The sequence below is a fragment of the Melopsittacus undulatus genome, chromosome 8 (genome assembly GCF_012275295.1).
Source record: "Melopsittacus undulatus isolate bMelUnd1 chromosome 8, bMelUnd1.mat.Z, whole genome shotgun sequence".
Classification (NCBI taxonomy): domain Eukaryota; kingdom Metazoa; phylum Chordata; class Aves; order Psittaciformes; family Psittaculidae; genus Melopsittacus; species Melopsittacus undulatus.
Genome location: NC_047534.1, coordinates 41,652,472 through 41,679,775, shown reverse-complemented (window position 1 = coordinate 41,679,775; position 27,304 = coordinate 41,652,472). Strand labels below are relative to the sequence as shown.

General features: G+C 38.5%; 1 protein-coding gene across 2 annotated transcripts in view; it reads left to right on the top strand.

The window, feature by feature from the left end:
- RAPGEF4 (Rap guanine nucleotide exchange factor 4) overlaps positions 1-27,304 on the top strand; it is a 152,706-nt gene that overhangs the window by 89,356 nt on the left and 36,046 nt on the right. For both annotated transcript variants that reach the window (XM_031052201.2, XM_013129927.3), the window contains exons 7-16: positions 3,522-3,575; positions 3,874-3,980; positions 5,861-5,982; positions 7,454-7,637; positions 15,273-15,357; positions 18,353-18,413; positions 19,151-19,227; positions 20,345-20,491; positions 21,745-21,860; positions 25,107-25,195. In XM_031052201.2, the coding sequence (XP_030908061.1) occupies positions 3,522-3,575; positions 3,874-3,980; positions 5,861-5,982; positions 7,454-7,637; positions 15,273-15,357; positions 18,353-18,413; positions 19,151-19,227; positions 20,345-20,491; positions 21,745-21,860; positions 25,107-25,195 (1,042 nt within the window). The remainder of the gene's footprint in view (positions 1-3,521; positions 3,576-3,873; positions 3,981-5,860; positions 5,983-7,453; positions 7,638-15,272; positions 15,358-18,352; positions 18,414-19,150; positions 19,228-20,344; positions 20,492-21,744; positions 21,861-25,106; positions 25,196-27,304) is intronic.

Genomic DNA, 27,304 nt, shown 5'->3' with positions numbered 1-27,304 from the left:
TAGTTCCCTACCCTGTTCTTATATAGCTGATTCTGCCTGTTTCAGAAATGTAGTCAGAACCGTCTGTGTTTCATAACAGCATTGTTTTTTCCAGACCAATGTCTGAACTGTATCAGATTTTAACCTTACTCTCCAGTGTGTGTACAGTCCCTTCCATCCTGAAATCTTCAGAGTCAGTGTACATCCTACTTCATCCCCTGTTAATATTTAATGTTATCTGATGGGATATAGTCTTGAGAACGCTGCTAAGAGCAGACCTCTGGCATTAACACCAGCCTGACTTTGCTTCACTGATAATTGCTTTAAAAATGTACTTTTCCAACTGGCTTTGCACCTATTTTGTAAGAATTTAATCTTCCCTTTGCAGAAGAGAGCATCTTATGAGGCAGTTGTACTAAAGTAGAGGGTTGCAAATCTACTTTTTCTTCCCTAATCTATCAGTGTTGAAACCTGGTCATGGGAAAATAATTAGGTCAGTGCAGCATGGTTTGTTCTTTGTTAATATACATTCTGTGTGACTGATCTTCCTGTTCTTTTCCAGGCACTTACAAATGGACTTTTTCTAGGAAGACAAGTTTAGCTGATATGTCTATATTTTTTCAGCTCCTCCCTTTTCCGTATTTCTGATTTTTGCTGCCTTCTTTAGTCCCAGTGAGTTGTCAGAGGTGGCTGCTGATGGTTCCAAGATGGCTGCAGCCCTCTTTAAATTCCTTCAAACTTTTCAAGTTCCTGCATGAAATTCTATAAGCCCAGCCAAACTGACAATAACAAATTTAACTCATAGCTAGTTTAATATTCAGCCTTCTTTTTTCTTTTCATGCTGAGATTCTACTCCTGTCACTCTATTACTTAGGATATTAGCTGTCTCTCTGCCACTAATCTTTCTGATGAACGCTGGTACAAAAAATATGTAAATGGTTTCTGGCCTTCTTGAATTATCTGTCAATACATACAGCAGATCAGCACTTGTTTTCTTTGTATTACTACTCAAGAACTTGTGGAATATTTTTTGTTCCTCTAGTATATATTGTATGTGTGGTTAGTATTGTTTCCTTAAGTAACTTACCAGCTTCTTTTAACTCCTTTTACCTTACATGTGCTCTCCCATAACCTGCTTCAGGAATTCAGCTATCAGTGTTCAGGCTTTAATGAAATTTTTCTTCCTAGTCCATTGTTTCTACTTTGATGTTCTTACTTCCTCCTGTAAAGTTCTGACACTGGATCAATTCAGGATCATCCTAACCAAGTTACCTTCTGTCTTTGCAGCTGATCCTTCTGTATTGGTCAGGATCAAATGTAGGTGAACAAGCAGCTTTCCTGCTGCTTTCTGTGCATTCTTGTGCTGTGTCTTAGTTTTTACCTTGTTTTTTTTTCTGTACTTCTGGGTTAAATCAGATTTCTTCTAAATGCTCTCTTTTATTCTGTTTTGATTAGGATGGAGATTTATTGACAATTTTTTTCACTTATTAGTTTTATGCATTTTTGTTGGAGCTTAATGGAAACTCTAAAGACCAAAAATGTGCATTCATTTTCACTAGTCTATTGCTGTAAAAGTCTCATATTTTTTGTCTTACACATTTTATCTCTTCTGTGAAATATATTCCTAACTAGAGTTAAAATCTGGAAGATGGATTGAATATATTGAGCTTTATTGATCTAAAATATTATATTTTAAGAATGCAGAATTTAAAAATAATTTTCATCATGACCTCTGTGCCAATTTAGCCAAGCATATAAGTGTGTATTTACCTTCAGTCTCATTGAACTTGATGAGGACTTGAAATCCTTTTAAAAGAAAATGGAAGAAAAATTATTAATACTCCGAGTGATATCACTGACTTCATTATTTATATATCTGTTTGAAACTGTTATTTGACGGTTTTGTTTCATTAGAGGCATCTTTCAAAAGATTCTTGCTATTCTTAGCATGCTTTAACTGCAAACATAGACTGTCTAAAGCAAGCTCCACACAGTTGCAGAAACTGAGAAGTATCAAGGGATGTAACACTGTCCTTCTGTTGGGACAGAGAGGTTTGTAACTTAAATGAGTCTTCAAAAAATTGTTGCCTTATTAATGAGAAAAATCAGGAATCACAATTTAATTGTATTGATTTGCCTTTTCAGAGACTTCTTATGAGGTATGAGTAAAAATGAAAACCCATTTGCGCTGGTTCTGATATACAGGCTTCTCTGTTAATATTATCTTATCTTTATTGATTTCCGTCATGTGCTTCCCTCATTTTCCCATTCCTGGCTGACCTATAGTCTCCTGGTACATTTGTAGCTGCCAGGGCTATTTGATTACCACAAGGACTTTGTCACATCATTAAAAGCCTGTGGGAGCTAATGAACAGATACCCAGCTTAAGAAAACGGATACTTGGTAACCCAGCAGTAAATGGAATGTGTTTCACCATATTTCCAGCCTCGCTGTCCTGCCTTTGCTGTATGGGTGTAAGGGAACTGTGGCTGCCATGGGCTGAAGTGCAAGGTCTTGCCCTTGTGGGACAACCCTATGATTGGTATGATCTGTCCTGTCAGCAAGTCCAGAACACCAGCCAAATTCAGCCCTCATGTCATGTCTCCTGGCATTTCACACTAAAAGTAAATTTGGTCTATCCTGTTAAGTACCAGTCCCTACAAAGCAAAACAGCTTCCAATCACTCTGAGGTGGCTGTTAAGTTTAGTTTTGTTCTTTGTCTCTGTTTCTGCTGTCCTTTAACCCTCTGCTTTCCTTTTTCCTCTGTGCTGTTCCGGTGCTTCCTGTCTCCCCTCCTTTCATCTGTTTATTAAGTGCCTGTTTTCCTGTTTCTCTCATCCCCTTCTCTGCTTCTCTCTTGTAGAGCCCTGGTAATATTCCCTTTCACTCTTCACTTTGCAGAACCAAGTCACCTGCTTTACTCTTTTATATTTTCTTCACCAGCCCCATGGAAGTCCTTGCCCAGGTGTCTGTGAGTGGCCTGCATGCTCTTGAGTTTCAGAGAGCGGCTACAAAAGGGTTGCCAGCTAGGCCAGATGATTGTTTAGAAAAGACAGATAGTGACAGCAGAGCTCTTCATTCATTCCTGTTTCTTCTGCGATGCTGCAACATAGAAGGGAGCTGAATAGAAAAAGGTGCTGAAAGAGGAAGGAGTTTCCATGGTAGGAGACTGAATGGCAGAGGCAGCCATGTGTGGTGGAATGTTCTTATGCCCACTGTGGGTTGAGAGCTAGCAATGCCTGTGTAGTCTTAGATCTAGTGTGTTTGGCCACTGCATACTTCATTAGTAATTTATAAAGTATAACATGTATTTGTTATTCATCCTCACATGTCATTGTCCCTGTTTTAATTTGCTGAGCATTAAAAACCAAGTTTATCTTTAGAATGTCTTCAGAGAGCTTTTTCTACTCGCATTCCTTGGGCAGAGCTTGGACTTATATGTTATTCTTTGTTTTTACACCTTCTTTGTTCATTTTTTTATTTTAGCCTTTATTTTACTGCTTAACCTTTAAAAATATATTTCGTTTCATTTTATTTTTCAGACACCTCTTATTGAACCTCACATCCCACATCGTTCTACTAAAACCATTACACAGGTAATAGGACATAGGTGTGCTGTAGAGCCAGGTTGCTAGACAAATGGAAATAACTCCTATTTCCAACGGTGTGATCCATATCAGCTGAAGTGATGCTTTCTGTTAGATGTGATAAATCTGTGAGACTTAAAATCCTGAATGTATGCTACATTGCTCTGCAAATGTAAGCATCTGTGAAAGGGCTTTTAATTTAGGGAAAAGAGAACTCGCATTTTGCTTTGCAGAATCCACTACAGAGATTGCAGAATGTTTAAAATCTGTGTGTCTTGATCCCTTTTTTTTCTCCATGACCACCAAGGTTCCTTCAGAAAAGATCCTCAGAGCTGGAAAGATTTTGCGGAATACAATTCTGTCCCGAGCCCCTCACATGATAAGAGATCGTAAATACCATCTGAAGACTTACAGGTGTGTGAGCTGATTGTACAGAGATCTCTGAATTTTTATGCCTGCCATCCTCTGATTTGTGATTTAAGCCTTACCATACTTACAGGTCTCAAAAGGTCTGAAATTATGCTGTGATTCTGTTTGAGTCTGGATGTTATGCGTTCTTTAATAGGACTAGTAAATCTTTTCTGAAGTAATTTGACTGGAAATAGAGTCCATGGTTGTGAACAGAGCATTCACGTACATAAACTCGTCCAAAGTTAATAGCATAATTAGCTGGAGTATTCTGTGCAATATCAAGTTAAAATGTAGATTTTTTTCTCCTCTTATATCAGTAAGAGAGAAGGGGAAATTTCATTAGTTTATTTTGTTATTGTATGGATTGCTGCAGCAGTGTTGCTCAGTGAGGACTTCTGAAAATTCACCTGGTGAGCAATATTCCTTGTATAGATTTTCTGCCCTCTTTAAAATGATTTTTTTCAATGTATTGCCAGGCTTTCTTGTCTTCCTGCTGGTGGCAGCACTGTATTGCTGAAGTGGGATAACAATTGCTCTTGCAGAATAGGAATCTTCAAGGAGTCAGGCTTATCTACTGTTGGCTTAAGAAACAATCAATTTGTTTAGTGTCTAATGTTTAAATCAAATACCTAATGCATTATTCAGAATATATTTAAATAAAAATTGCTTTAAAATCTCCAACTATGTCTTTTCCTAAATAGTAAATCAATATGTTGCTGATCCACTTTTGAGATAAGTGCATTGATTTTCCATATTTTAGCCCAAAATATGTTTAATATGATGCAGGGTATTTGGATCTTGTAAGCTGATTTGAGAATATATCACAACATGACATTGCTCATTGTTCTAAAAGAACAAAAGAGCATGTATAACAAATGAAGACTGATGCTGGTCCAGGCAACTGCACCTGCAGTTTTCATCTTGTAGATAACTGGGAAAAACTCTTGTTGTTCTGTCCTTGAGGTTTTTAAGTGTGGAATGCTAAAATGTCAGTTGCACCCAGATGAGGGGAAGTTTTGTTACCAAAATGGGATTTTAATTGAAGGAGCATTATTCAAGCTAATTTTCAGTAATTTCAGTATTGTATATTTCCTTGGTCTCTGGAAGTGATGCATGATGAGTGGAGCCAAAAGAACCTGTCTGTAAGGACTAACCAGCTTCCCCTCTGTTCTGCATGTGATCAGTTATAGATTTGTAAGTTTTTGATCACATTGCTTATTTGTTTCTTTTATCCTGAGCTAGGGCATGTTATGATAAAGAATTTTACCTAGTGACCATGTGGTTTCTTGGTTTTTTCCTACTCTTTGGGCATTCTCCAGAGTTTAAGGCCTGCTGTTGTCTGCCTCTGGGTCAGTCAAGCTGTGAGGTGACTAACCTAACATGAGAAATCCTCAGAAACACTGTAGACCTGCAAACCAGTGCTCCCAGATACAGTATGGCTAGAGTTTGGTTACAAAGAGAGGAACACCCTCATAACAGGCAGTCTGCCTTTAGAGGCTGTTCTCATTGGCAAAGCTTTTACAGTGTTAGATTATTGTTTTCATGCAGAATTCTGAAAAGTGTGAGGATTTTGCTATCCCATGGTGTGAAGACGTTTTGTTTGAAATCTGGGTTGGAAGTTGGTGCAGTGGTGCAGCAGGTTTTGTACCAGGCGGCACAGGCTCACTGTGATCTTCTGAACTTTGCATTTCCCAAAACACTTGTTCTGCTGAGGTGATTCTCTCAAGACTGTATACCTTCAAGCATGTATGCATAGATGGTGACACTGTGTTTTCTGTAGAGAGATTTGACTTAGGTTATACGGAGTTTAAGGTGTCACTATTCTTGGCAGACACTGTGATCTCTCTTGGCTAGCTCTCTTTTCATTTCTGTTTGTCCTTCAGGCAATGCTGTGTGGGGACAGAACTAGTTGACTGGATGATGCAGCAAAGTCCTTGTGTCCATTTACGAACCCAGGCTGTTGGCATGTGGCAAGTGTTGCTGGAAGAAGGTGTTCTGAACCATGGTAAGAAAATCAGAATCTTAGAATCTTCACTAAAACATGGGCAATGTGTGACATCATTGCCTCTGTAGATCTCTTTCATGAAAAAGAAAAGAATCATGACCCCAAAAGGAATGATGTAGAGCAGCCTTTTCATTCATAAGTGCAAGTGCAGAGACAGTATTACATAAGTCTTGCTACCAATATACCTTTTTAACTTACAAGAATAATGAAATGTAAATGAACAATTTATAATGATAATTCTATTTATACTCTAATTATATTGGCTTGTGCTTATATTGCAAGAGCTGGATATCAGTCAGGCCAAACCCAAGAGTTGTATTACCACACACAAAACGGATCTTCATTGAAGATTTGCAACATTTGGAAGTGAATGTGAGCATTTGTACTTGCTCAGATCCATGATTTTGGAATTATTTTCAGTGTTTTTGGAATAGTTCCCAATTTCAACACTTCAAATACTCCAGTGCAGAGACCTGGGATTTCTAGTTTTTTAACTGTATTTTACATTGACTTTCAGTTTCCATTTGGCAGGATTTATTTGGTAACAGGATATTATAGCCCTCAAAAGGGTAGCTTTCTAAAGTAATATTCATACTTGAAGCTTTGTATGTAGTTTTATTAAATTCAGAAGAGCAGCTCTGTTACAGTACACTTCCATTTATCCTCTGTTGTGCTTCCCATATCCCAGGGAGAAATTTTCACACTGAGAGACTGTTTCCCCACTTTCCTTACCGTAAGGGCTATAGCTTTAATTCCTGCCAAATACTCCCTTGAACATCCAGGGGCAAGCTGCTGCAAGCCGCATCACAGTATCCAATACATCACTCTGATGTGCTTGGAAGACCAAGGGTTTGTCCATCACTATATCATAGCCTTTCTTTAGAATTCTTCTCTTGGTAGTCTTCCCAGCAAGTTCTTCCACCAAAACAGAGGTCAGTGAACTTGCCCCTGGGATTATATCTTGATGATGTATATTTCTGCTACATCAGGAGTTTAGATGCTTTTGTTAGCTTTTAACCCTGTCTGAAACATGCAGGGGGAGGTGTTCATGCTATAGAACAGCTCTTAGAAATTAATGATGTAGCTGTCCCCCAGTGTAAATTGTTTGCTTAGATGAAATGGTTTGAAACAATAAGCACAAAACCGAATCCAATAAGAAGAAAACCACACACATGCGCACACAGAGTTATGTACATGATACAGATATATAGAGTACAGATATAGATATAGAATACAGATATATAGAAACCTTTTGGAGAGTATTTGTAGTACACAATTTAAAAGTGTACCCTTCAAGCTACATAGTTTGGACATATATGACAAGTGAAGGTGTTTCATACTCGTGCAATTTCCCTGTAATTTTTTTTCCTTCTTAACTCAAAGATCTGTGACATATATGATGCTACATAGATTTCTACGAAGTTAGTTTTCATGAGGAGAGCTTAGTGTTTGATATATTATGTTGTTTCAGTGGATCAGGAGCACCACTTCCAAGACAAATATTTATTTTACCGATTTTTGGATGATGAGCATGAAGATGCACCTTTACCAACTGAGGAAGAGAAAAAGGAGTGTGATGAGGAGCTACAGGACACTATGCTGCTTCTGTCTCAGATTGGGCCAGATGCTCATATGAGGATGATTCTCAGAAAACCGTAAGGAGATTAAGGAATTAATATTATACATGGGTTTTCCTTGTGAAACAAGAGAAATCTACATTTATTAACAGGCATCCTTTGGCCAGTTATTTTGCTTCAGTGCCAATTTTTTCACCTCTGAAGTTTTTAAGTCCATATTAAGTAATTTCCAGTCCTTATTAATGCTTATAAGTTGAATTGTGTATTGAGAATAGTCATGAAAGGCCATCAATGCCATTATACTCACCTTGAAGAAAATGCTGCACTATGAGCTTTTATGTTATTTCTGAGTCTCCCCAAAAGTAAGTTGCAGGGAATAGAAGAGTCCTGCTCCGTTAGCGCTGCTTGTGTAGGCATGCCATTCAATTAACTATGCTCCTTTCAGTTACTATGAGTGGTAGGATGGCAGTGTAGCCAGTACCTTTCAATTACAGTTGTCAGTGGCAGCCATTAAGCAGATTCATCCTTTTTAGAACTTTACTGAATTAAGATAGGCTGGATTTGGCCTGTTGTAGTTTGCTGGCAAGGTGTGCAGTGTGGCTTTGTGGGTGTATTTATCCATTCTTACTGTTATAAAATAAATACATAAAAAAAATGCTTTCTGTGACTAGGCCTCAGAGGATGCCAGCCTAACCTTTTCATACCTATCAGATCATGTCCTCTCATAGGCTGGCTAACTATTCTTTCTGCAGTACATTCTGGTCATGCTGAAAACTGTCCTAAAGGCCTTTTTTGCAGGGAACTTTATAGTGACTTCAAAGAAATCGGTATAAACTCTTGTTTGTCCCTTTAGTTTGGTTGTTGAAGGCAACCTCTTTATTATGCAGGTAGCATTTAGAGGTCACTGAAGACATACTTTACTGCTGATTAAGCACACTAAGAATGATTAATTACTGAAGCTCATCTTCACCAAAGACGTACTTTTAAGGGTCAGTTCAAGAAAGACAAGTACAAAAAAGCTGGATCCTGCTTCTTTGAGGCCAGTGGTAAAGTTTGTCTTTGCCGTGGGATAGGATTGAGCCCTGCCTAAAGTCTGAGAACATTTTTTATACTAAAAATAGTTTGAATCCACTTAACACAGTTTCTCGCCCTTTTCTGTTTCCACTTTTATCCTTTCTGTGTTCCGTTCTTGTCCCTGTGTTGTCTGTTTAGATCATAAGCTCATTCAGATGGCACTTTTCCAAAAACTCGCTATACAGTGACAATGCTAAAAACTTAGAATGTCAAAAATTGCCATCAGATACGTGTGCTTATAAAAATAAGTTACACTGCTATGCAACAGTAGTTTTAAAAGTACAAATCCTGTTTCCTCTAGAGGTCTAGTCAAATACAACCAAAGGAGCACTCACTCTGTGTCACACAAAATACATAGACAAACCAGACTGGGAGCATGGTGCTTCCATAAACACGGTGTCAGGGAAGTGTGGTGTTTTCTCTTCATAGAGATGTCTTGTGCATTCTCCACTGAGGAGTGAAAGAGGGCACTTGGACCCTAATGACTGGTGTCTGAGTAGGCAGACACCGGTCATTAGGAAACTGTGAGCAGTGCTATATATGCTGTGACCCTTTACCTCTGCACTGCCTCCTTTGTTTCAGGCTGACTGAGCAGGTTGCCTCTTGGAGAATTGCCTCCTTAGGTTATCATGGGGTTTGGCTGCCTGCTACACTTGCTTTCCGTCGTGACTTTCAGAGCAGTTTGTGTTAAGTTTACCCTGGCAGGATCAATGTTGATTATCAGCCACACTGCTTGCAGAGAGCTGAAAGGCTGGAATGGCGCTGTGGAAAGTACTGCTGTCCCCTCTTGTCGTCACTTGCACAGCATCGTCTGAAAGAATATTCATAGGAGATTTTTCATGCGATATAGTGAGGGGAAGGAGGTTTTCTCAAGACTGACAGCCATCTGACATCTTTCCCTATCCCTGTCCCTGAAAGTGCTTATTTTTGCTGCCCTTTGCTCATGGAAGCAAGCTTGTACTGCCAAGCACTATATTAACTACTGTTCTAGTATTTAGTTTATATGTGTTATAGAATCATGGAATCATAGAACAGTTAGGATTGGAAAGGACCTCAAGATCATCTAGTTCCAAGCCCTCTGCCATGGGCAGGGACACCTCACACTAAACCATACCACCCAAGGCTTCATCCAACCTGGCCTTGAACACTGCCAGGGATGGAGCATTTACAACCTCCCTGGGCAACCCATTCCAGCACCTCACCACCCTTACAGTAAAGAATTTCTTCCTTATATGCAATCTAAACCTCTGCTGTTTAAGTTTCAACCCGTTACCCCTTGTCCTATCACTGCAGTCCCTAATGAATAGTCCCTCCCCAGCATCCCTGTAGGCCCCCTTCAGATACTGGAAGGCTGCTATGAGGTCTCCACGCTGATCTTCTCCAGGCTGAACAGCCCCAACTTTCTCAGCCTGTCTTTATACGGGAGGTGCTCCAGTCCCCTGATCATCCTCGTGGCCCTCCTCTGGACTTGTTCCAACAGTTCCATGTCCTTTTTATGTTGAGGACACCAGAACTGCACACAGTACTCCAAGTGAGGTTTCACAAGAGCAGAGTAGAGGGGCAGGATCACCTCCTTCGACCTGCTGGTCATGCTTCTTTTGATGCAGCCCAGGATATAGTTGGTTTTCTGGGCTGTGAGTGCACACTTCTGGCTCATGTTCATTTTCTCACTGACTAACACCCCCAAGTCCTTCTCTGCAGGACTACCATGAATTTCCTTTTTGCCCAACCTGTAGCTGTGCCTGGGGTTGCTCCCACCCAGGTGTAGGACCTTGCACTTGGCATGGTTAAACTTCGTAAGGTTGGCATCAGCCCACCTCACAAGCATGTCAAGGTCCCTCTGGATGGCATTCCTTCCCTCCAGTGTATCAACCGAACCAAATAGCTTGGTGTCATCAGCAAACTTGCTGAGGGCACACTCAATCCCACTGTCCAAAGTTGTATTTCATTATGAATTTTGTTAGTTGAAAATCCACCCTTGGCTAAACTGTATCAAAACTGTTAAAATCTCCATGAATCCTCAGAGTCCTGCTAGTTTTGACTCAACACTGTTAAAGCTGCCAAAAGTTCATGGAGTTGTGAGGGCTTCACCTGACCTGAGCAGGACCCACAATTTTCAAACCAACACAGCTGCATTTTATAATAGTTGCCATTTCCAGAGAGGTTGCAGAACTCAGATAATTACCCTGAAAGAAATAAGACAATATTCTTTGATGAGAAGATTACTTTGTGCATTTGATTGTATAATGAAGCTGTTGCTTTGAAAGGTACTTTCTATTGTTCAAAATCTGAAAATCTCTAGCAAAAAGTGTCACTTGTTTTGACAGCCAACTTAAAAAATTCTCTGTTTATTACATTAACTGCAGCATTTTAACTGTCAAACTGTGAAAGAATGTTCTATAGTTTAAAAAACAGAATAGAGCTCAGGGAAATTTTTGGCAGGCTCTTGTTGCTATTGGGTGTCTTTTTTTTTCTTTGGAAACACATACACTGAATGTGAAAATAGCTTTTTATGAAGTAGCAAACACAGCTCTCTGCTCCTTATAATGGCTGGAGCACAGGTGCAGACCTTGAACAAGTCCCTGGAAAAAATATTGTAGAACTATCAAAGCTCTTCCATACAAGTTTTGCAGTCCTTCAGTATGAAAATTCATCCTGAAGACATTTTTTCTAGTTATTTTTAATTGATTTTAATGGTGTTCAGATACAGCTAACTTGATGATAAATCCTAATTAAATAGGGTGCTATAATACAAAGCTAAACGCAATAATCACAGGAGTGATTAAAGGGAGAATGATATTCCTCAGACAACAGCATTTAACTGAGATGATGTTATGGATTATATTATTTTTCAATAGTCTAGATTACAATAAGTTAGCAGTATGACTGAAATAATAAATCTGTGTTACATATTCTTGGTGACTTCACTCAGCAGATATTTTTTCTCAGTAGAAAGAATTATTCGAGATGTAATCAGTAATCAGATTTTAGTGTCACTTGCAGAAGTAAGCTCGACAGGATGCTAGGGAGAGGAAGTGAAAACATCTAAACATGGTAAACAGCTCAAAATATGTATGTAATAAAATAGCAATTAAATTATTACTAAGAATCTATCACTTCTTGAAGGTCTTCTAAAAATTAAGCAAGATATATTTATTCTCTTGTTTTTAAAATTTTTTATTTAGATATTCCATGCAGCTGTAAGTAGTGAGAACCACACTGAATTTATTCATAAAGACTGTACTAAGTTCCATAGTCCTTGGTGGAGTTTCCTGCCAATGGAATTTAATAAACCAAGTGGTACTTGTAGGACAGGAAACATAGATTATCTTTCCATATATGGGTTCACTAACATTTATGGATATTATATGTGGTAAATGGTATTTCTGGAGTTAATCAAGGAGCACTGGTGCAAGTACAAAGATTACGTAACTAGCTTCCATGCTAGAGTAAGTGTACATTCACACTCAGACACAGGTAGTGGGTAAAATTATTAATGTCTATTATACATTCTTTATTGTGTTTGAAAACAAAACTTGCACTCTGGAAATGCATGCTTATTTGATGCATAATCACGGTGTTATTGGGTCTCTGATCTTTTGCCTTGTTCTTACTATCTGGGAATTTTCTGGTTAGCTGTGTAATAAAATTAATCAATGTACATACATGGTTTATCAATGGCAAAGTACAATGTTATTGTCAACATCCTAGTCACAGAGAAGCTCAATGTCTCTGACCTTGATAAATTCTCCAAACACTGAACAGTTTTTATTGATCACTTAATATCACCTGAGTTCTCCTGTCCATTAATGTGTAGCCTTGTTCTCTACCTATTCCATTTATTATCCTGTCTGTAACCGGCTATTGCTATTAGAATGTGTCCCCTGCAGAAACTAGGTCTTTACACAGCAGGATCCTACAAATCAACATCAGTGGGGCACCACACAGGTTTTACAGAAGCAGTGATGCCTAATATCTCTCCACGTGACATCTGCAGGAGCAAAAGTAAAGACTGGGTACATCCACTATAGATTGTCAGTTCTCCCAATGTGCTAACACAGGAGGCAAATGGACATATTGAAAGAAGAGTGTACCCTTTTGTCATGATAGAGATCTGATGTAGCATGACATTACCCTTTTATATTTTAATTTAATATAGAAATTTGTTAATTTGTTACACTATGTTTTACATTTCTATGACATGCTGGGTTTGCAAGCAAGTAATAAAATTAAAGTTTTTATTTCCTATGGGAAGTATTATTTTAAATCCTTACCTTGTGTTTCTTTAATCTTCAGTGAATGGTAGCTAGTACTGGCTTAGCTTTTTTTCTGTATGTAATTAAGCTGCTACTGCCCCACATAAATCACCAGGAGTGGCAGCCTTATCATTTCAAGCCAGATTTAGAAAGAGTGAAGAGTATTTTGAGTCACTAGAGGGCATAGCAGTACCAAACCAGTTTCTGTTTCTCCTTTAGCAGTTTATTTCATTCTGTATGAGAAAGAATAATCCAATGCCAAATGGTCTTTAAACAGGGTAATAACAACTGCATGTGATTGGTAAGTGATGAACAGATGAAGAACATAGCTTGCTTAGCAAAGAAAATGTCAGTTGTCCTTAATGTTTTCTATTACTTCTTCAGTACTTTTTTCATCCAAAAGAAGTCTCCATCAAACTTCTTTTGTAAAAAGGTTCAATATAACTCTGGAGTCAGATGATTCCTGGTACTCTTTCTACCTCACATGATTTAGACAGACTCTTGAATCAAGACATGATTAGGCAGAAAGCCTGTAGAGCACTGTATTTCTTTATATTACTTTATCATCTAGATGTTAGACTCTCCTGTAATATTGACATTATAGGAGGAAAACTTCTGTCAGAAAGGTTCATTGTGATGTTTCTTCTAGGGCTGTCCAAGGACTCAACTGTTTTGACTCTACACATTGCAAATAGTGGGTTTTGGAACTGCACACTATCCTGTTCTTAATGTGAGCATGTAAACTTCCTCCTTTGAAACTCCTGCCCCTGGACTGACTTCCTTTATACCGTTTCCTCACACCTTAAATTTAACCTCTCTCCCTTCTTGTGACTAGTTTGCTCTTTTCTTCTTTTCTTGGACTTGAATTACTTACTTACATTCTGCTTTTCACAAGCCTAAAATCTCACTGGCTGGTAAAAGGGAAACATAACCCCCTTTTTTAAAAAGGGAAAAAAGGAAAACCCAGGAAACTGCAGGCCAGTCAGTCTTATCTCTGTGCCTGGCAATATCATGGGGAAGATCATTCTAGAAACTGTGCTAAGGCACATGGAAAATAATGGGTGACAGCATGGCTTCACTAAGGGTGAATTGTGCCTGACTAATATGGGGGCCTTCTATGATGGGGCCACTGCCTTGATGGACAAGGGAAGAGCAATTCATGTCATCTACCTGGACTTGTGCAAAACTGGAAAAGGATAGATTTAGCTTAGATTGAAGGAAGAAATTCTACCCTGTGAGGGTGGTGAAGTGCTGGCACAGGTTGCTCAGAGAAGCTGTGGCTGCCCCATCGCTGTTCAAGGCCAGGTTGGATGGGTCTTTAAGCAACCTGGCATAATGGAAGTTGTCCCTGCCCATGGCAGGGGAGTTGGAACCAGGTGATCTTTGAGGTCGCTTCCAACCCAAACCATTCTGTGACTTTATGAAAACAGTGTATGTAAGGATTTAGCCCTATAAAAGTAACTTGAGGAAATTCTTTAAAGGTTTCTTTTTTTTTCTGTGTGTGTATGTAACTCCAATGCAATGTCTGAAATTATATCATAGGAGAATTCATCCTTTTAGAAAATAAAATAGTGCTGAAGTGAATCTTGTGCATGGGAAAAAGATTAGGAGTTACAAGCTCCTACAATTCCTTCTCATGGGTACTGTTTATTAGATCCTAAAAGCATCTCTGATACACTGGAGTCCTCAGAGTACTTGTGTCCTTTTTTAGCAATCAGAAAATTTTCCAGTGTGTAGAATACAGAAATGCAGTTATTTCAGTCATGGTGGCAGCCTCTTTCCATGTGGTGCTATAGGAAGATTATTCTTTCATCAATGAATAGCTTCTTGTATATTTCAGTGAGAGAGATTGAAACTACTGAGTGGTTCTCACTTACCTTTGTGGCTAAACAACAGCCCTCAGCATTAACTCTTTCAGTCATTTACTGTCCTCCAAGATGCACTGCTGCAATTTCCAATTTGTTCAGCAAACATTCACATACTCCCTTACAAACCACTACTACTGACTGACTGCTACATTAGTGCCATATGTGACAAATAGTGCAGGTAGCCCTATTGAAAGCAACAGAGTTTTATGTACCTTTTCTGATTTATCTGGCCATTCAACATATAGAACACTTGATTTCATCAGGAAAGCTGCCTAATCAGGATCTCTCTAGGTGGTTGCCATGGCTGCTGCTCAGTGTCATTCAGGTGGTTTCATAGCACTTCCATCCTTTGTGTGTTTCAGTCCTCCAGCCAGGACCATCCTTCAGTCCCTGTTTAGTAAGGAGGTACCCTTCAATAGACAGTTTGCCAGCATTTTGTGTTGTTTGTACCTCTCTCAAGAATTTATTTTACGAATTTATTGCATTTTGCTGTTCTTTTTGTCTTCTCTCTATAGGCCTGGCCAGAGAACTGTAGATGACTTAGAATTTATATATGAAGAACTTCTTCACATTAAGGCCTTATCTCATCTTTCTACCACAGTAAGCATTTTAAAAAATGTACCTTCTCACCAACAGGAAGATTGAATTTTGATTTCTGGTGCTTTATTGGAATTGTTGTACCTATAACCCTTTCAGTTTATACTTCCCATGCAAAGTAGTTATTCCCACCTGTGAGGACTATCCAAGCACTATACAGATAAAGATTGTCTTTTGGATATCAGATGTAATTCTCTTCATGTGTTTATACTCAGCCCACACCCCATTCACTTGGCACTGGTGCCTCCATCTGGATCCATACATGAGTTTAAATTGAGATTCATTTAAGCTGACCTGACACCTGGGACTGAATTTTGCAGAAAGATGTCTAATTTCTGAACTGTAAGAACAACTTAGATGGAATGACTTATAGGATACAGAAATGTGCACTGTGCAGTGCTGGCTGGTTGGAGTTTGGCCATTGAGTGAAAGAAGCCTCATCAGACACCTTCTCTCTGAGTGGGCAAGAACAGTGCAGAGAACCAAGAATAAATGAAATGGAAAAAATACTTGGAGGAGAGAATGCAACTGTTCACAAAGTCTCAACATCATTGACACACTGTGCAGGCAACAGAAACAAGCTAAATAGCACTTTACTTGGTAGCAGCAAAGTATGGATGCTTTCAGAAGGAAGCCACTCAGAAAGTAAATTTCTGTTTGACAACAGCTTCTTTGGAAGCTCTTGATATTTTCAGTAATTCTCAGCTAACTTGGACAGATGCAGCTAATTATGAAGCTGTATTACAGAAAGATAGCACCCCATGCAAACATGTAACACCTGAGAAAATCAACAAGAATATTCATCCAGAGCTGGTACCTGAACTAAGACGGAGCAGCCAGCCAAACTCTTGAAGCATCTCTGGGATGTAGGAAAAAAGTGTTTAAAGAAAGACTTCTGTAAGATCCAGAAATTACCCTTTTCAAAGCAAACAAAAGAAACTACCCAAGTTAGACAGATAGCAAGAGGGAGTGGAGAACATTCTTGACACTACAAGAGAGAACCCAAACCACAGAATATTTCCAGCTCAGAAGAAATTTAGACTCAAGGTTGGAATCCACAGCAAGCAGCATACAGAACAAGTATGGTAAATGATACAAACTGTGAGAAATACTTGGCATTTTGAAGAAGTGCAGCTGATTCCATGTCTTTACTAAGAATTTATAAATGCCAGCCTATTACAGTGCAGCATGAACTAAAGCAGAGGACAGAAACCATGACTAGCTTAGAGGAAAACTTCAGAGGAGCAACAGGAAGCATTGCTCCTATGAACCAGTATATTAATGGTCAATTGACTTGAAAGCAAATGAAATGTTTATCAATTTTAAGCAAGGTATAATTCCTAAAGTAATAAGTTTTCTAGATACGCCACAAGCAGAAAGCAAAATAGATAAAACTCAAGGCTCATGGTGGTGAACTAATCCCTGCTAGAGAAGCCTGTAAAGTTAACGTATGAACGCAAAATGGTTACATAATGCAGTGTTAAAAACAGATCAAATTCTTCGCTTCTTCAAGAGGATTCATTCACTGTGGAGGCAAATGACTGAAACAAGCAAGAAGATATTTGAAGACGTACATGGATAGGAACACTCTATAATACATAGAACAGTGCTGATAAGGTTCTATTTCCTGTCCTTATCAAAGCATCATTCCTTTCAGGCAGAGGTTATAAATGAATTTGGTGAGCTAATTATTACAGAAGTCACAGGCTTGTGGATGTGTTCACTGGTGAGTGTACTATAAACACCTCTACTTACCCCTCTTCTCTGGACTGCAGACAGGGAATGCGTTGCGCTGGCTATCAGGAAGGAGTTCTGGGAGAGGTGGCCGGTGTGTTATGTATATAGTTGGTGCCTGTGCAAAGGTTTGGTGGGTGCCTTCAGGAAGTCACAGGCTAAATTGGTCCACCTGTCTTAGGAAATGCAGCCACCTGACTCTCATCTGGATTGTGTCTGGGATTTGAGAGTTCCTCCCCAAGTTTTTCTGTATAGCCTGAAAATTTTTCCAATTCAGTTGGGGAAGTGGCATGAAAATACTATTACTAAATATGTGTTGAAGCCAGCAGTCAACCTGTATTGGGCACAGTTAAGTTACATGGTACTACTTCTGAAACATGTATTATCACCAGCTCACATTTTCTGAAAACAAGAATCCCACTGCTTGGAAATTGGCCTTCGAGTCTGTGAAGATTTGTGGTTGTACAAAGGGAGACATGCAGCACACAGGAAAACTCAGAATAATATGAGGTTTCCAGTGCAGCTGTTATTTTGTGAAAGTAACACTAATAGCATTTACAGTGAGAAAAACTGGTGGTAAACAGTGCCTTAAGAGTAAGTAAGAGTCAGAGCTAATCACAGCAAAGCAATGCAAACACAATGAGGAGCGGGCGACACCAAGGGCATTGTCACATTCTCCAGTCTTGGAAGAGCTAGTGAGGTGAACTTTTTGGCTAGGAAGCTGTTAGGTGGAGAGGGGCCTTAGCAGGTCCAGATGGCAGTGCCTCACAGCTCAACACAGTGGAAGTGGCCCAACTTAGGTTATTAAGGGGAAGGATACTGATTTCTCAGGGAAGAACAGGAGTAGAACAGGAAGAAGAAGTTTCTTCCTGAAAGAAGTTCTCTCTTTCAGGAAGAACAGAAGCCCCATCTTCTGTAATAGATTAGCTATTACCGTTTGAAACGTTCCATCATGTTAATGTTAATTGTTAATGATGGTTTCACATGTGTGTGTATAAACAAAGATGTGGAGACCTGTATCTTGAAGCCCTTGTCTGAGCCAGGAGCCAGGAAATTTAGATGCTCATGGTCTGTGAAGTAAATCAGTAGGAAATAGAACAACAAGTGAAGCAGACCACTCTCTGGCTGTGTGAATCTGAGTGAGTGCTGAATAATGGAGAGGGAAGGAAAATAGCAACTGAGGTATATGGTGCGACTTTCTCTCACCAGGAGGAATAAGATACCTATAAAACCTATTATTTTTTTTTTCTCTCTTTATTTTAAGGTAAAGCGAGAATTAGCAGGTGTCCTCATTTTTGAGTCACATCCCAAAGCAGGAACAGTCTGTAAGTACATGTAGTCCTGTCAGATCTTCTTTCTTATCTGGGGCATGAACATTTAAATTCTTAATGTTTAAATGACAAGAGCAAAACTTGGATGCTCTCTTCAAACCTGACTGGCACTCTGTTTAAAACCTGGGGTAATAGGTGTTGGTTTAGTCTGTTACCAGTTGCAGGGACAGTACCAAAATTAATTCTGTATCTTCAGTTGGATGTATGTGTCACCCACAATTTGGGTGTGTTCTTATCTAGAATTTCGGGTTGTACCAATTTCTACTGAAAATGTATTTTAGTATTATCTTTTTATTAAAGAAAAGACTTGCTGCACAAGATAAATTATTTAAAATGTTAGATTACTCAGACCTATTTATACTGAGGAGTTTTAGCAAATGAATGTCAAATTCACAGCCACTGGAGAGTTGGGTTAGAATTTTGTGCTACTGATGGGATCCAAGTCTGGTTAGTAATTGATGACCTGGCATGTATTGATAAAGTAGACATTGCAGTTGTCTTGTAAATGCAACTTTCACATCAGTGTAATAAAATAACTACTATATGAGTGTGGGTTTTTTTTTCTAAAATCGGAAGGCAATTGCTTTTAGAATCATAGTATGTCCTTTGTCAAGGTAGACATTAATATGACTGCAGTAGAGTTACCTTGAATTTTATTGAGTACAGAATCAGATCCATTTATATTTTGAGTAACTATATTCTCACCATAAAATCTTTTCTCTCTCTTGCAGTGTTTAATCAGGGGGAAGAAGGTACTTCTTGGTACATTATCCTAAAGGGATCAGTAAACGTAGTCATTTATGGCAAGGTATTTTTTCAGAAGCCTTTTTATATGATTCTTATTATTGAAATTGTAAGAGTAAACTTTGAAGGAATACAGTTTAATTTAGAGCAAAATTGCTTTGTCTGAGGAAATAAATTGAATGTAATTTTATTAATGATCCAGTGGTTTCACTGGTTAAACTTCAAGTTGATTGCTCTATAATTTTAGGATATATTACACACTTTCTGAATATAATTCAGGAGAGCTACATCAGTATATTTAAGACACAGTAATTGGCTGGAATTTGGTGAATTGCTAGGCTTCCTTCTCATGGGGCTTTTTGCCCTGTCCCTGTACCACCATATTCTTGCATGTGTGTGACTAACTTCTCTCCTGCATCAGGAGTGTCTGACAAAAGTATTGCTTTGTGACTAGTGGTTCTCAAGTTGGATGAACCCCTCCCACATTTATGCCAGCTCTTCATTTTAATCAAGTTGTAGACTGAAAAGCATCTCTGTTATATTTCTCATTTATGAGAGATTTTCCAAGGTAAAAAGTAGGAATTTGGTGCACAGGAATCCCTCGTGTCTTTAAAAATCCCTACTTCTCTATTGTATATTTCATTCAGTGACTGGGAATACTCCATTCTGAACACGAAGCATTTCACCAAAATCTAGCATAGAGGTCCTGGTGCTAAAGCCTATTCCTAAGTAACTCATATTTAGATAGTGTTTTTACATCACTGGGCAAGCCAGATCCTCTGTTACTATAAACTGTAGTAAATGGATCACTGCTGATTTACACTAGCTGAGGATGAGTTGTTATATGTTATTTCTGCAAACTTGATCTTATTTTTTAGGGCCTCTATGAATAAAAAACCAAACAACTCAACAACTTTCTTTCTTCAGCAGGGTTGGAAGAGTCCTTCAAGCTGAAAGTAATTTCAGAGAACAAGCCAATTCTTTTCTATTCTTGCTTTTCTTTAGTAATAGTAATAACCAGCTATCAAGTATTGTTTCCTAGTCATTATTTTGGCTGTTGATTTCCTGCCAAATTGATTTGTTTTGGTATTTGATTGTGAAGTCCAGTGTTTGTACAAGGACTTTCAATAGAATCTAGAGTAATGATGGGTTTCTGCATATAAATGTTTTGCTCTGTGCAGGGTGTGGTATGTACTCTACATGAAGGAGATGATTTTGGCAAGTTAGCACTTGTGAATGATGCTCCCAGAGCAGCATCCATTGTTCTGCGTGAAGACAACTGCCACTTCTTGAGAGTAGACAAGGAGGACTTCAACAGGATCCTTAGGGTAAGAGTGGGAAGGGCCACTCCAACAATGTGATATCAGAAGTTGCATTTTTTTCTAGTCTGTCATATTTCTATGGATATATTGATCCTGATAACCATGTTTCAACTGTCCCTAATTACAGAACAGAGATACAACAGTTTAGAAGATCAAATAAAGAATATATAAATCATCTTTCCTCTTTTTCTGTTCCTAGTTCAGCCGTGAAAATGGGACAAAATAGTCTATTTTGTCTCTCACATTTCTGTGGTCTAGAGTTTGCCAAGTGCTTGGTTTTTTCTTATTTTGTCCAGGATTTCTGGGCAATCTTCCATCCAGATACTGGGTTAAACAGGATCACCTGTTCTCCCAGATAAATCAGTATCTGGTACCTTAATAGATTTAAGTCAGAATCAAGTGGCAAATTAAATGAGCTACAGGTAAATACACAGCTGTCTTTATCAGAGAGCTCTAATTTTACAGTTATCCATGTTAGGGCAAACATGTTTCAAAGTCTGTAAATACAGGCTGGTTTGTGATTGATTATTCATGGTATAGGAAGTCAAGAGCAGTATCATCCTGTATTTGAATGTATACATGCCCAGTATTGTAGCAGTAGAACCAGTCCAGACAGAGTACTGTGCTAGATGACATAAGATTGTATTTACTGTACAAAAAGGAACAAGTATCCCACTGGCAGTAAGGTTGGGTTTGCCGTGGAGACTCCTGATTTAGCTGATTTAGCTTTGATTGGTAATTGAAAGAAGGTCGAAGTCCATGGTCTTACTTATTTTCATGTGTGTTATTTGAATGGACATTATATTTAATTCTTTTTTTTCCTTCTGTGATCTGGTTGTAGAAAATGAAGTTCACTGACAGTTTAAACTGAGCCAAGACATACAATTTTTAACTGACATTTTCTTTCTTTTAAAAAAGAAAAGTCAGGTTATAGATCACAATGTTTACATATAAGTAGGAGCAGAGATTACATTACGTATGGAAATTTTGGGTTCAGCATTCTGGTTTTTGGGAAACCTTTTTTTCCTTTGCCATAGCCAGAGATTTCTCACACGGTTCTTGCTCCCACAATTCTCTGCCTCTTCCCCCAGTGCCAGTGCTTCCCTCTTGATTCTGCCCATGAGAAATCAGAATAGATAAACACAGGGGAAAAGAACCAACCCCAGAGTATTTTGTATTTGAAAGACATGCACTTTTTCAGAGTAACTAATCAGCCAAATTGGGTGTAATTACTTTATTAAAAGTAACTTGTATTGCAGGATGTGGAAGCAAATACAGTAAGACTCAAAGAACACGACCAAGATGTCTTGGTGTTGGAGAAGATCCCAGCAGGAAACAGAGTTTCTAATCAAGGAAATTCACAGCCTCAGCACAAGTATGTTTTCATTCAATAGTGCAAATGTCAGACAATGATTAACCTTTTCATATGGTATTATTATCCAAACAATAGCATATTCCCTCTTTCTATGGAAGAATGCAGTGCATGTGAATTTTAGTTCTTTCTAATCATCAGCTGATCACATGCCCCATAAGATAATATATCCATTTCCAGCAGCACACCAGTTCTATGTCTTTACACAATAATTCCCTAAAGATCTCACTGTAAATACTTATCTCATGTAATAGCTTCTAAATAGACTGCACACAGAGAATGCTGAAACCCTATTAAGCTGAGCTACTGTGTAAAGGACGCAAGGAAAATACATTGTTTTATTGTTAAGAACAGAGATTTTCATTTTGGATTTTGACTCTGGATTCCAGTAAGAGTTTGCTATGTACAATTTATATACAAAAAAGATCTCATGCAATCAAAGTCACACAGCTAGTCTTACAGAATAGCTTTGAACTGTAATAACAATATTCATTATATTTGCTTTACTTTCTTACTGAAAGGGAAAAAGTACAATTCTGTTTGGATACTACTGTGATAAGAGTAGAGTGAGGCTGTTATCATTCCAAATGTTGGTAAAACCCCTAAAGGTTTGTAAATGTCTTATTTGCAAACGGATGAACAATTTTCTTCTAAAAAGCTAAAACAACTCCAACAAAATAAGCACCAAGAAGTTTTGAATTCTTTACCTTGGACCTTACTTTTTCTCAAGGAAAGAGCTAATTTACTGTGAGATATTTTGGGTACAGTTTTTGTATACCTATACAGTTTCATATACCTATTTTATCTGCATGAGTAAAAAAATTTGTGAAGATTTGTGAAGGGTTGAGTAAACCATTCCTTGTATTTTATATACACATTTCACATATTTCAGGAACCACCATTTCATCTTCCACTGGATCTATTAGAAAAACAAACTGTGCTACCAGTAAAACATGTACTTCTACAACACATTTTTCTTTGTCTACTTCAGACAGTCTAAATGGACTGCAGCCAGTGGATTTGCACTAGCAGCTGGAATGCACAGAAACATGGTCATAGATTTAAATCCAATTTCTTAGGTCTGATATATTTTTCATGCTTTCAAAAATGAAAGTTGCATTTAAACATATTTCAAACACTGCCTTCCTTGCAAATCTTTACTCCAGCATTGTCTGTGTTTAATGTTTTCTTGTTCTATGAAAATAGCTAGAGAATTCTATGAAAATAGCTAGAGACATTTATGGTCCCTGGTTAAGTTGTATTTTAGACCTTACATTCCAAGAATATTTTCAGGTAAAGCTCAGTATTTCATTTCTGTAAATATTTTATGCATTTGGTCAGCAAGGGAGCTTTTGAAAGAAGATCAAATGTGCCATGAGGGGAGCCTTTGCTGATAACAACAACAAATGGACATAAGCTACAGAAAAAAAGGAAGCTACCTTGAAAGTTCACACTCTGTTTTCAGCAGATTACTTTGTTAATAGTGTGTTGGAAGTGTCTTTTGGTTTAAAAACTTTGGAAGTGAGTTCACTGGTTTTGAAGATAATGTTTCTTTTGTTTCTTTTGTTAGTAAATAGAGTAAGTGGCTACATTTCTGCTTGAGAGTTCAAATCAAAGTTACTGATGTGGACTGATTTCCAGAATGTATTACTGGAATGTGTTAGTTGGCTGTTCAGTACTTTTGAAGATGTACCGAAAAAGAAAGCTTTAAAGGGACCTCTTCTTAAAGGCTTGCTGCTTTGCCTTACGTCACTGATACCTCTTCAGCTGAGCTGCCCTTTGGGCTTTGCTTCCTAAGCAGGTACATAGAATTTTGCACTAGAGAAATATTCTGCATCCCAAAGTTGATCCCTAAGATATCCTGTCAACAAAGAAACTAATCTTCTTCATCTTAGTCTTGGGGAAATCTTCACTTTGGGAGCAGATCCTCTCAGTTGCAGTTTGGGTTCTACTACCTGCTCTACTGAGGAAGCATAGCTCTTACATAGCTCCCTGAGCCACACTTTCAAACAGTGACAGTTTTGCCTCGAACGACTGGCTCTGAAGTTCTCACTCCCAAGATCTAACTCTTCATGGGTGATCACACTCATGCAGGATGAATTCAGCAGCCCCTGTAAGTCACTTCACTGTTCATTTTCACTTTCATATTCAGAGTACAGCAACCTGTGATTTCTCCGCTTCACTCACTTAGATACATGGTTAGTATCTCTGCGAGAATGTGCACTGGCTTAACAAGTGTTTGTGTTCTTGGGACATCAATACGGTTCTTCCAAAGGGGTTGGCAGGTAAAAGAACTGTGGCGGTCAGCACTCAAAGTGAGGAGGAGCTCCCAGGAGCTCAGCTCCACCACTTATTTCTCAGCAGGAGCAGAGTATCTTCACTTCTCGGGGGTTTTTTCTCTCTCGCTCTCTCTCTCTTTTTTTTTTTTTTTTTAAGTTTCATACTTTATCAGTTGGATTAAAAAAAAGAGAAAAAAAGATGCAAAGATTGAAAAAAAGTGAGGGAAAGATGAAAAAATCTGGCCTGCAAGAAAAAGAAAAAAAAATTGACAGGCCAAGTTTAGCAATATCAGATGATATTTTGCTGGTACTTAATATATTGCCAGTATTTCTGCCAGAAAATGACTGTTGCACTATTCTCTTACCTCCCTGTTTACTCCACGAGATGGTACAATCCTATGTTTATCCACTTGAAAAACTTATTTCCGCTAAGGCATTGCACAAACTTGAAGATACAGTGTGCTATTTCATTATCTGTCCCCATCTTCTCAGACCCTGTTAGTGATGTGAAGGAATTTGTTTCCTTGCTCTGACACTAATACATACCAGTTCTCATTTCGTCTTCATAGTAAGTCTGTTAGGGCCCTCTAATGCTATTCAATTGCTGTCATTACTGAGATACTTTTTCTGAGTGGAGAAGCATTTCTGATTGCACTTCCTCAGGTCTGCACCAGTGCAGCTCTGCTGACTGCAATGTAACTAGGGTGATGTTATACTGGAGTACTTGTGTGGGGAGGAGGCTGCCTGTCATCTCATATTCCCTGGGTAAGGTAGAGAGTGTTACTGCTCCCACTTTACAGGGGGTAAGCCACAAAGGATGTCACTGGTTTTGTCCTAAACCACACCAAGATCCCAGTCAGAGAAGGTATTTGTATGCTGGTACTTGGCAATCCTTGTCTTTTGACTGGTATACAACTCTTGATTAGCTGTTTTGCTTATGAGACACTAACTGTTCCTTTCCCTCCTTCAGGTATATTGTGATGTCAGGAACCCCAGAGAAAATTTTAGAGCACTTTCTAGAAACTATGCGCCTTGAAGCAACTCTAAATGAAGCAACAGGTATCCACATGACAAAGGCTGTGTTATTATTACTCCGTAAGATGTTCTTTCTGGGTGAACACTGGGTGAACTTTTAAAAGCAGATAGTGGTAGGTTTTTTTCCAGAACAAGAACTATCCACTGCTCTGAAACAACCCTAAGAAAACCTAGGAAATCTAGAATTAAAGATAACAATCTAGAAGTAAAATCTAGAAGTAAAGATAACAAACCCAATCTATTGTATCTGTACTTTTGGTTCAGAGTAGAGTGGTAAAATCCCAAAAGGTGCCAGATCACTGGTCATGACTTTGATTAGGCACAGCTCTAAGGCCAGGATACAGCATGCATTACCACCCAGTGATACCTGTACTCATACTTCTAGTTCTGGATGTCACTTAATACTGAGAACTAGCTTGATACCTTCAGCCATTGCATTATGCTAATATAAATATTCTCAAATTTTCATATCCATATCACACTTAAAGTATTATAGTTTAAATTACTGGTTTGTGATACTTTCCCATTTTCAGGGGAAGAAAAATTGTTACTCAGAAGAACTCAGAACACCATGGGTCAAGTCCAATGAATGCAGGTTGCTGCAACTGCACTTAATAGGCTGCTTTTCATTAGTGCAAAGAGAACAGAGGACATATGTCCAGGGATACAGATAGTTGCTGACTTACTGTTAGTAGGTACTTTAATTTTTAAAAAGAGTCAGACACAAAAAATTTCTTCTAATTATGATAAAATAATTATGATAAAGTAATGGACAGAGTTTTATATTAAGCTACATGATATCACTTTAGCAAGTTCTTTTTACATTGCAGATGTCTAAGAAGTGTATATTCAAATGTGTTCTTAAATCCAGGTAATCTGTTAATGACCTCATCATACTGGAGAAACTTATGTAGTGGTTCATAAATGGTAGAAGAATTGAAAGATTACATAAATCCTTTTACCGTGTGTGTTTTAACCACTTTTAAGAATAAAAATTATAGTCTTCACAGATACTTGTTTATTAGGATTACAATCAGAATGTTGTTCTGTAAGCTGACAAGTATATAATCACAAGTGTGCTATTCATAGGATCTGTGTATTATACAATTTTCTAAAATGAATTATTTTTAAAATCTTTTAAAACTTTTCCCCAAAACATCCAATGACCAGATTATAGTAACATCCTAATGGGACACAAATCATCACAATTCACAAGCAAAGCTATATTTAAGGTATAGAAGCTCAGAGTGCTGTAAAATCATAGAATCATAGAATCATAGAATAGTTAGGGTTGGAAAGGACCTTAAGATCATCTAGTTCCAAGCCCTCTGCCATGGGCAGGGACACCTCACACTAAACCATACCACCCAAGGCTTCATCCAACCTGGCCTTGAACACTGCCAGGGATGGAGCATTTACAACCTCCCTGGGCAACCCATTCCAGCACCTCACCACCCTTACAGTAAAGAATTTCTTCCTTATATGCAATCTAAACCTCTGCTGTTTAAGTTTCAACCCGTTACCCCTTGTCCTACCACTACAGTTCCTAATGAAGAGTCCCTCACCAGCATACCTGTAGCCCCCCCCCCCCCCTTCAGATACTGGAAGGCTGCTATGAGGTCTCCATGCAGCCTTCTCTTCTCCAGGCTGAACAGCCCCAACTTTCTCAGCCTGTCTTCATACGGGAGGTGCTCCAGTCCCCTGATCATCCTCGTGGCCCTCCTCTGGACTTGTTCCAACAGTTCCATGTCCTTTTTATGTTGAGGACACCAGAACTGCACACAGTACTCCAAGTGAGGTTTCACAAGAGCAGAGTAAAGGGGCAGGATCACCTCCTTCGACCTGCTGGTCACGCTTCTTTTGAAAATCAAGTTTTTAGTTTATGTGTTCCTTTAAGAATTGTTAATATCCACTTTGCACTGGATATTATGGAAAGAAAAAGTCCCACCCTTCTGGAGGTTAGTTTTGTCAACTGAGAGGTATTTTCATACATGAATTACAGTGAAAGCTGTGATGTAATACTACATTCCACAGTTAACATATTTTTCCTCACATCCCTGTTACATGCAAGGTTTTTAAGTGTTTCTCAAAAGTTGCACATAGAAATGATACCCCAGGGTATTGTGTTTATTT